Consider the following 11,500-nt stretch of genomic DNA (forward strand, 5'->3'; position numbering starts at 1 on the left):
TTACTTTACGTATCAGTACCATTGTGCAATTCACAAGTGTTTCGTTAAACTTACGGAGTAAATCTGAAATTCTGCCACCGAAAGAATTACGCAGACTTGCTAGAAATAACACCCTACTCTCTCTCTCTCAAATCACATGTTGTAATAAAAAAAGTAGGGACGCCTTGGACTATATTGTCTCAAAATCATTGTTTAAGAAGAAGAAGAAGAAGAAGAAGAAGAAGAAGAAGAAGAAGAAGAAGGACAACAACAACAAAAACAACAACAATTAGGCAAATGATAAAGACATCGACTGGCAAATTCCACCAGGCCTTTTGTGACGTCAGGAACTTTTCAGCATTATTTACATTATTTACATTTGACGGATATTTGTCCTCATCTTGTTTGTTGTTAACACAATGTTTTGGGTGCTATACCCACCAACCTCCATCAGATGTCTTGGGGAAATTTCGAACCTAGGTTCGACGACGAAGAAGGACAACAACAACAACAATTAGGCAAATGATAAAGACATCGACTGGCAAATTCCACCCTGAAAAAGAGCCAAGCGGCCTTAAAGAGAAACAGATAAAAACAATAACAGCGATGACGATAATGACAATGCTTTTATACTCACCAGCACGAACCATTTTATTTTCAGCATGAACAGACGTTTGAAAATTACTCTCCACATATTAACCATAAATTCATAGATGTAGGGGCAGCAGATTACCAGCAGCATGGCCCATATCCAAGAGACGTTTATTTCGCGACCATTGTTCGGGGAGGAAGTCGTTGTTGTACAATTTGAAATTGCTTTACAGAAATGCAGGAACGGGCTGCCGTTGTCACAGTGCTTTGGATCTTCGTTGATTCGTAAGGACTGGGTTATTATTATTAAAGTGATTCTGTTGGTAACGGCCAGGGAGAAGATCAAGATCGTTAATACACAGGCACAGAGTAGTTTGAACAGGATTTTCAAGAGTGTCATCTGAATGACATTCCCATGGCGGAAATTACTGCGGGAGGTTTCTGTAAACACGTCCCACGGCAGCTTAGGGCGGTGATTACTGAAATAAACGAACAATCCATTAACGAACAATCCATTAATTGTAATTAATTACTTGTTTCTCACATATAAACTAAACATTTGGATGGATTGAAAAAGAGATCAAATGACACGCAAAGATGCGCGCGCACACACACACATGCACACACACACACGCATACGCACGCACACACACACGCACATACACACACACACACACATACACACACACGCACAAAGAGAAAAGAAGCATTGACCATAGCACTTTACTGGTATTACATTATAGCGATTTTGGAGGGCTAAACTAAATGCAAAAGAAATAGACAAAGAAAAATCCCAGCAATGGTTGAGAAGCTCAGGACTCAAAGCAGAGACAGAGGGATTTTTAATTGCAGCACAAGACCAAATCCTCCCCACCAGAAATTACCAAAAACATGTAATGAAAAGAAATATAACAAGTAACTGCAGAATATGTGGAGATGGACAAGAAACAATAAATCATATTATCTCTGGCTGCCCAGTCCCGGCTAAGAAGGAATATATTCACAAACACGACAGAGTTGGGACCTACATACACCGGAAGCTCTGCTAACATTATGGAATAACAACAGAAAAAGATGGTATAGACACACGCCAGAAAAGCTTACAGAAAACAAGAAAGCAACCATACTCTGGGATATGCCAATAAACACAGATAGGGAAATTAAGGCCAATAGGCCAGATATAGTTGTCAGAGATCATGAAGAAAAAAAATGCTTTCTAATTGATGTATCAATACCAGCAGATGACAATGTTTCTCCAAAAGAAATGGAGAAACTTTCAAAATACAAAGACCTGGAAATGGAGGTAACCGGAATGTGGAATCTAAAAACAGAAACAATTCCTATCATAGTGGGCGCATTAGCTATAATAAAAAAATTCAGACAAATACATAACAAAAACACTAGGACTTACAAATATATATATCATACAGAAAATTGCACTACTGGGCAACTGCACACGTCCTACGCAAAACACTTTCAATACAGTGAAAATAAGAGCATCACAGCAAACCACAGCACATACCCAAGGCACACAGAGCTGCGCTCGGTAGTGAAGTGAAAGCACGCTATAAAAATAAAACTACTGAATAATAATAGTAACAACAACAACAACAACAATAATAATAAAAATAATGGCCTGGATAGACTTCAAAAGGCTTACGACATGTTGCCGCATTCGTGGATTTTGGAAACACTCGACAGAAGTGGAATAGCTGAGAAGGTATGTGCACTGATTAAGAACTGGATGCCTAGTTGGAAAAGGTGTCTTTCCTGTAAGAACCAGCACTTAGCCGAGGTATCTTCCAAGGAGACCCTTGTTCACGCCTGTTATTTGTTATAGCCTTGATCCCACTATTTGTAGTCCTACGTAAAATCAACGTGTAGCACTATGAACTGAGAAAGAACGGACCTCGTCTCAACCACCTTCTCTCTTCACGGATGATTTAAAACTGTTGGCAAAAACAGAGCCTAAAATGGAGAGGCTGTTTGAGACTGTGCAAATGTGCAGCAAGGATATAGCGATGGAATTCGGTATCTAGAAGTGTGCGGTGCTGACTTTGAAGCGGAGGGGAAAAGAGTAAATTGTAGGGGAGAGAACGGAAGACCCGGATGATGATGGGTAGAAGTACCTTGGGATCCTGGAGCTGGTCAATATCTTGCACAGAGAAATGAAAGACAAGGTCACCACTACATATTTCAAGTGCTTCAAACTTCTCTTGAAATCGAAGCTCGACTCAAGGAACCTTGTGACTACCATGAAAATATGGGCTGTTGCTGTAGTCCACAATAGTGCACCCATCTTGAGATAGATACAAGCAGATATTGACCAACTGCATCGCATTACCCGAAAGACAATGACAATGTACACAGACTGTATATGAAGAGAGGTAAAGGTGGACGTAGGCTGATTAGCGTATGGGAGTGCATCAATAGTGAAAGAAGAAAATTGGCAGAATATTTGGTAAAACAGCAAAGAAGACCTACAACACAGTATGCTGCTAGTGCAAAAGGAGTTGAGAAAAATGGACTTGAGAGTGCCCATGAATTCCGAACAAGGACAGCCAACAAGAACAGCCGATTCCGTATGGAATTACATGGTCAGTTCCACCGTGAAACCAACAAATTAAGAGACCAGGAAACATCATGGAGATGGCTCAACAAGGGTGACCGAAACTCGAATACTGAAAGCCTAATCATCGCAGCCCAGGAGCAGGCATTGAATACCAATTCAGTGAAAAAGAATATATACCACGCAAGTGCATCGGACCTCAGCAGGACGTGTGGGAAGAGGGTCAAAAGTGTGACTCATATTGCGCAGAAAGAGTAGAAGCGCAGACGCGGCAAAGTAGCCCAAAACCTCCACTGGATACTGTGTCGTAAGTATGAATCTGAGGTTACGGGTGCTTGGCACTAACATACACCGGAAAAGGTAATGGACGAAAAGGGAAGGCAAAAATCCCCTGGGACTTCGATTTCCACACAGACAAAGTGTTAGAGCACAGAAAGCCGGTTATAGTAAACCTTTAGGAGGGACAAACAAGAGTGCCAAATAATTGATGTGGTGGTGCCAGGAGATCAACACATTATCATAAAAGAAAGAGAAAAAGTTGATAAATATGGAGGCCTGACAATTGAGATCGCTAAGATGTGGCAGCTACGAGAGTCGAACATAAAATTTATCCCTATTGTTATCGGAGCATTGGGTTCAATACCACCCAATCTGAAAAAAAAACAAAAAAAAAACATGTGAAGACTTTAGAAATACCCTACAATCTAGATGTATTGCAAAAGTCGGCATTACTTGGAACTGTACGCATATTGCGTAAAGTACTGTCTGTCTGAGGTCCTTGTTGTGACTTGACAAACAGTACAAACCCCCTGTGGACAATGTCTTCAATCAACAACCCCGCGATATTGTATACTGTGCGACATCTATAATAATAATAATGATGATGATGACGATGATAACAACAACAACAACAACAATAATAATAATAATAATGATGATAATAATAATAATAATTTCAAATTTTCTCACGAAGCCAGCTACTTCGGGAAGGGGACAAGTTGATGTCATCAACCCCGCTGATCAAGTCGTGCTTATTTCCTCGACAACGAAAGGATGAAAGACAAAGTCACCCTCGGAGGCATTTGAACTCAGAACGTTAAGAACCGGAAGAAATTGGACTTGGGATTGGATTTGAACTCAGAACTTGAAAGACCCTAAATCCAAGACCACCAATATTCAGTACTTTTGATTGGCACTGAATTTGCTACCAGCCTGCTGTTATGTTCTGGTTTGTTTTTTTGGAATAAATAAAGGTTACCTACTGATCTGAATGTTGGGGTTCTCGCAGGGTAAAGTTACCCTGATGTTCATTTTCGAACGCATGGTTATCGTAAGAAACTTTTCCCAGTTTGGCAGCCATGTTTGCTCTAGTGATTGTTGTCATTTGTTCATCTCCGTTCGTAATCCCTGCTCAGCCCACACCGCTTGGTCACTGAAAGGTAACAAAAAAACAGAAACATTGAAATAAGAATACACTAAACAGTTCTTCCTCTCTCTCTCTCTCTCTCTCTTTTCTTCCTCTCTCTCTCTCTCTCTCGCTCTTCTTCCTCTCTCTCTCTCTCTCTCGCTTTTCTTCCTCTCTCTCTCTCTGTTTTCTTCCTCTCTCTCTCTCTCTTTTCTTCCCCTCTCTCTCTCTTTTCTTTCTCTCTCTCTCTCTCTCTTTTCTTCCTCTCTCTCTCTTTTCTTCCTCTCTCTCTCTCTCTCTCTCTCTTTCTTTTCTTCCTCTCTCTCTCTTTTCTTCCTCTCTCTCTCTTTTCTTCCTCTCTCTCTCCTCTCTCTCTCTTTCTTTCTCCCTCTGTGGTGAGCAAGAATGAAACTTTTTGGGGCGTGGTGACATCGAATTCTTTCACTGACTTAATTGCTGCTTCGTTTCCGAGTCGTAGCATTGCTTTCGTCACCAGTGGTAACCTTTGAATAAAGGTCAGGATTAACTTTCCACAGTTCTTTCAGTTCACAACAGGATCAATCATTCAGCCATGGCTGCTTTTGATCTTCTGTGAACGAGCAAAGCACAAATTTTGCTGCAACTCTTTTCACTTGCTCTTCCTCACTCAAAATTCGTTGGCAGGAGCTCCAGGACTCTCCAGTCATATCAACAAGTTCGCCAGTTGTTAGGTGACGTTCCTCCAAGATCAGGTCATGAAATTTCGTGATGTTTTCATTCGATCGAGAGGTCGACGGTCACCTTGAACGAGGTTGGTCTTCAAGCGACATGTGACCATCCCTAAAGTGTGGAAACCACCCGTAAACTTGTGTTTTGCCCATGAGCGTCCTTATAAGCTATTTGAGACATGATAACTGTTTCGGTGGCCGTTTTCCCCGGCAGCACGGTGTTCTTTCGGTCCAGCCATCTCAAAAATCGACGAAGAGGAGAGAAGCATTACAAAACAAAGACGCACCACGTGGAAGTAGGACGACACACAATGACGCCGCCGGTCGACAGACTGATGCCAGAGGGTCGCATCAAGTGACTCTACCTGCAGAAGCCTGAACTACAACGGGCTTGTCCTACAGAGAACGTTCGCGGTTACTTTTGGGTACCTCCTTGTATACTTTCGGCGAAGAGCTGGATTCGTCTTACACAAGACAGAAGTTGCGCAACACGAGCCCAGAGGGCGCTAATGCACGCACGTTGGATGATTGCATGCAGGACGGTTTCGTCCTTCTGCATGCAACTCGCGCAGGTTCGGCTGTTGGTATTTTCATGCCTCAAGATCTGATCTCGAACAGGCAATGATCTTCTGTAGCACTGTCATGCCAAAAACCTTTGGAACCTGTCCATAGTCTTCAACCAGAAAGTTCTCTGGACACATGATACAATCATCGAGTCGAAAGAGTCGGAGAAATATAAGATTTTGTGGGACTTTCCTGTTCAAACAGACAAGAAGTTAGAAAATAATAGAACAGACATAACGATTATAGATAAGGAGAAGCAAAGCTGCTTACTTATCGATCCATCATGCCCATTTGATTCCAGAATTGTAAAAAAAAAGAGGAAAACAAGAAAATACAATCCCTTAAAGTTTGAAATAGGAAGAATTTGGGGTATGCGAACAGTAAAGGTCGTGCCTATAATAATTGGTAGGCTGGGATCAGTAAGCAAAGATATACACAAATGGCTGGAGGAGACTGAAATAGAATGCCCGGTAGAGCTCCTACAGGAAGTCTGTCTCTTAGGGACAGCAAGGATTATCAGGAGGGTTCTAAGCATTTGAAAGACTGCTGAAAACTTGTGGACACCTAAGGTTACAGGAAGTAACCCGCTACCCAGATAATTCCTACCAGGAATAAGACCAAACCTAAGCCAAACCAAAATAATAGCAATAATGCTTTTAATATGTATTTATATCTCTATTCGAACTTCCCAGATTTTATCAGATAAACTAACCTCATTGTTTATTGTTTGTATCTTATCAAATGTGACTTGTGTTACTTATTTCATTCTATAAGATATGAAAGAATTCACTAAAACTGTTGATAAATCTATTCCGGTTCGCTGTGTTTGTATTGATTCGACATTTTTCAGATTTTTGCAGCTTTAACATTTCAATTTCAGATAAACTACATCGGCTCTTATCATGTAACTAACTCCATACTTAAAACACATGCGCATGCACTTATACTCACAAACGCGCGCACACATATACATATATGCATTCACATGCACACGTATATGTGTGTGTGTGTGCGCACGTGTATAAATATGTATATATATATATATATATAATATATATATATATATATATAATATATATATATATATATATATATATATATATATATATATATATATATATGGCCTCAGTCAAATGATTGAAACCAATAAAAGAAGAACAAGCACACACACACACACACTTATAAATGTGAGTGTATGAGGTTATGTATGTGTGTTCGTTATATCGCACGTTCGGATGGCGTGCCTTCGCCAATAACCTACCTCTACTCGACTACCGAACTCTCTCATCCGACGACTCGACTCAACAGAACTCGACATCTTGTCTACCGACGGTTCCGGCTCACTCTACTCGACGCTTATTTTCTTTATTACAGGCATCTGAGACTCCCTTCAGTCATGAATGACCATGGGATTGCACCTAGAAAGTTCCCCCTCCGAGGCACAAGTCCGGGCAAGATTGTTTATGGAAGACCAGCAGTCGCTCATGCATAACGGCATCCCTTCTCCATGCCACCAGTGTTATCCAAGGGAAAGGCAAAAGGGCCGATACAGCTTGGCACCTGTGACATCGCAACTCATTTCTACAGCTGAATTAACTGGAGCAACATGAAATAAAGTGTCTTGCTCAAGAACACAACACACAGCCCGGTCCGGGATTCGAGCTCACAACCTCACAACCTCACGATCATAAGCTCGACGCTCTAACACTGAGCCATGCGCCTATTATAGGGATAAATCCCGAACGAGGACAGACAACAGAAAACGTGGGGTACATAGAACGAAGCGTATGAAATATGAATTTAAAGAATTAAAGAATGAAAAAATGCAATGGCTTACCCACTCCCCAAAGCGAGCAGTTCCATTTTACTGTTCCAATAAATCGAAATTTCATCAGTCTTTTATACGATTTTACATATTTCGCATGTAATCCGTCATCAAACTCGACAACATTCGCGAATGTCTCGTACTGAAAGAACAGTCCAGTTTTCCTTATTCTTGTCCAGTTTTCCTTATTCTTGTCCAGTTTTCCTTATTCTTGTCCAGTTCTCCTTATTCTTGTTCCAAACAATTCCATCAATTTCTCGACTCTCTCTCTCTCTCTCCAACAGTACTGCTCTTTCCTCGCGACCAAACACCTCTTCATCCAGTCGTACCCTTATTACGGTAAATTCTTCACCTTTGCAATCTTTTCCTCAATTCCCAAATTCTTATCGTAAATTCTCGTCGTTCTTCAGTGTCGTCCAATCGGTGGCTTCCTTTGCCTCACATATTCCATTCTCCTCCTTACTTCCTCTTTCCACTCCTCATATTTCTCCTCCCTGTTTATTTCTTCTCTCCTACTTATTGTTGGCTCTGGTTCTGGGGTTCGATTTTCACTCTCGTCTCTTTTCTCTTCTAAATTTTTTTCCCTTGTACTTTTCCCGCTTTTCCCTTCTTTCTCGGGCGTTTTGGCGCTGACTCCGCACTTGTTCTTTTTCTGTCTCCTACTATTTCCTCATCCTTCTTTTCCTCTACCACTATTACTGCTTCCACCTCTGCCTGGTTCTCCGTTCTTTCCTCTTTTCTCTGGGGACACCTTGCCTTCATGTGTCCCCTTGTACCGCAATTATAACATATTGACTGCGGCCATGCTGGAGCACCGCCTTTAGTCGAGCAAATCGACCCCAGGACTTATTCTTTGTAAGCCTAGTACTTATTCTATCGGTCTCTTTTGCCGAACCGCTAAGTTACGGGGACGTAAACACACCAGCATCAGTTGTCAAGCGATGTTGGGGGTACAGACACAGACACACAAACACACACACACACACATACACATACATACATATACATATATACGTCGGGCTTCTTTCAGTTTCCGTCTACCAAATCCACTCACAAGGTGTTGGTCGGCCCGAGGCTATAGTAGAAGGCACTTGCCCAAGGTGCCACGCAGTGGGACTGAACCCGGAACCATGTGGTTGGTAAGCAAGATACTTGCCACACAGCCACTCCTACGCCTATGTGTGTAACGAATTTCATTAGAACGACTGTGATTTAGAAAAAGTGAAGTAAAAGATATTTTAAAAGCATACTTTTCTGTTTGTAATCATGCTTATTTCTTACACACACACACACACACACACACACACACACACACACACACACACACACACACACACACACACACACACACACACACACACACACACACACTCGCTTTATGTGGGGTGGAGGTTAAATATTTAAATGACAAGCTTTTTCGTTGTTGCTTAAATCCCAGCAATGGACCAGCGCATCATCATTCCATAAAATGTGTTTAAGAGGAGAAAAATATTGAAAAATCATGAACACATGTCAGAGTGACAAAGAAACGAGGAAGGTACCCGGTAGTCGTTGGATGTGCTAGAAACAACAGCTAAATCTTCCTTAAATCGCACACCTTTCCGTCTGAAAATTATTTTGAAATTATAAAGAGAAACAAATTACAGATTCGGACCGTCCGTAATTTTAAAATCATGATTTAAAAAAACAGATCGAAAAAAAGCCGAAATTTTAAGATTTTTGGAGGGATGGGATTAATGAAAGGAATAAAAAAATGGTTTCACTATTGTTTCGAAATAAAGTTTCATTTTCTCTCTGAAAATAAAGAAAGTGGGGATTGCGATGGTAATCGCCGATTTCCAAAAGCAAAAGGGCCAAATCGTTTCTGAGTGGAGGAGGAGTGTCTGAAAAAATACATTTTCAAAAACCTTTTTCTACCGAGAAACGAACCCCCCCCCCAAAAAAAAAACGAAAATCAAAAAAGACAAAATCGGTCCGGAAAAGGGAAGAGAGATTCATATATTTTCAAGACAGTTTTTCATTAAGAAAAGCTTCTCCCATCATTTGGCAAGGGTGTGGAGATAAAAATATTTGAAAACTCATCGTTAAAACGGAGATGATACAGTTTATGTGGTTGTGCTATTGCGAATGTCTGCCAAGGCATTCAATTGTGAAAATTACCTGGCAAGGATGCGATACTCAGCCAGTATATACAGTAATCTCTCGCCATATCGCGGTTCACCAATCGCGGTTCACCAATCGCGGTTCACCAATCGCGGTTCACCTATCGCGGTTCACCAATCGCGGTTCACTAATCACGGTTCACCAATCGCGGTTCACCAATCGCGGTTTATTATCTAAGCTTACCTCGATTCCTCCGTCGTGTTGTTTTGCATTTACTATAAAATAAATATATACAAATTATAAAAATGATTTAAAAAGTATACAGTACAGTACTGTTTATACTTCACGGATTTTCACCTATCGCGGAAGTTTTTGGAACCTAACACTTGCCATTGTCAAGGAAGATAGGAAGAATATCCTTCTGATCTTCCCCTCTTTCTCCTTTACTAAAAAAAAACAAAACAAAATTTCTTCTATTCTAAACAAAACAAAATAAAATACCCTTTTTCGATTCATAAAAAGCCGAAGAAACTTTCTGTTTTATCATCTTGGATTTACTTTTTTGAAGAATTCGGTTAAACGGATGAAAGCGCTAATAAAGAAATATGGAAAATTCTGACTGCCTTCTTAATCTATATATAGAGAGCTGAAGTTGTCTGTGCGTGTGGCAGGTGTTGGTAGCCTCCAACTAACACTACCTCCTTTGAGACCCTGCGGCGCAAGTTGACCAAAATTGAGAGTATGATAGAAGAAGGCTTGCTCTTCATTCCGTAGAAGATAAAATTAAAATCGGACCATGTTAAGAACAAAAATTATTTACATCAAAAAGGGGCTTTTTTTTTCTATGAAAATCCCTATTTCTTTCGATGTTTTGACTGCTGTGTCGCCATTTTTCGGTGTATTTCCACCAGAAAAATGTTCACTTAAAGAGAATAACAAGCTACATAATGCAAAATTTTTACTTTTCAAAAATTCCAATTCTAAAGGGTTGAAACAAACCCGAGCAACGCCGGGCGATACTGCTAGTATGTATATATAGTGCAAATTTACAGAAAATAAAAGACGAAGATAGGTGGGGGAACAACAAACAGGTGTAAAGCTCGGGAAGAATGGAAAAGTCTTTGATGTTTTGAGCCTACGCTCTTCGACAGAAAAGGTTGAGGGGAAAGGCTAAATACTGTTGTCATGCTGGGGCACCGCCACTGTTATCACCTTCTCAGTGGCCAGTCTTTCGGTGCCAACCTCTCCAGAGTCTCCCATACGTATATCACTGCATATCTCTTCCGTCTTCGCCACAGAGAGTTGAATTGTAGTTCTTTTAGCCCCCACCCCCTGTAGCTCTCGGGTGTAGCACCACTGAGCTGCCTCAAGTTCAGCTGTTAATTTCACACTGTGCGGTGACCACAGTTGAGGGCAGTAGACCACGCAGCTGAGGACAAATGTTCTTCATAGAACCGGTATAGTTTCCTGGTCCCTTGTCCTGAAAGTTCTCAGAATCAGTCTAACCATTTTCGTGCTCATTGCTACCATCTCACTGGTAGGCACATGAAACGAGGCATTAGTGTTCATATTAATCATCAGATAAAGCATTCTACTTGACCCTGGAATTGCAGCTCCTTTTGGTCCAAATTATCTTTGCTGCAGCGTGTTAAGCGGGAAGTGGGGGCTTGGAATTTTCCTGCATTAAATTGCAAGTTTTTTTTTCAGTCCATTCATATATGGCATCTAGGTCTTTCTCCAGAAGATTAGCATCGAGA

At 41.0% G+C, this 11,500-nt stretch overlaps 1 protein-coding gene across 1 annotated transcript in view; it reads right to left on the reverse strand.

Annotated features, from left to right (window-relative positions):
* The window catches only part of LOC115223289 (chitin synthase chs-1-like), a 46,461-nt gene that overhangs the window by 26,267 nt on the left and 8,694 nt on the right, over positions 1–11,500 (reverse strand). The window contains exons 2-3 of the mRNA XM_029793797.2: positions 4,402–4,571; positions 617–1,049 (exon numbers count right to left, since the gene is read on the reverse strand). Of these exons, the coding sequence (XP_029649657.1) occupies positions 617–1,049; positions 4,402–4,523 (555 nt within the window). The 5' untranslated portion in view covers positions 4,524–4,571. The remainder of the gene's footprint in view (positions 1–616; positions 1,050–4,401; positions 4,572–11,500) is intronic.

This window comes from Octopus sinensis, linkage group LG22 (genome assembly GCF_006345805.1).
Source record: "Octopus sinensis linkage group LG22, ASM634580v1, whole genome shotgun sequence".
Classification (NCBI taxonomy): domain Eukaryota; kingdom Metazoa; phylum Mollusca; class Cephalopoda; order Octopoda; family Octopodidae; genus Octopus; species Octopus sinensis.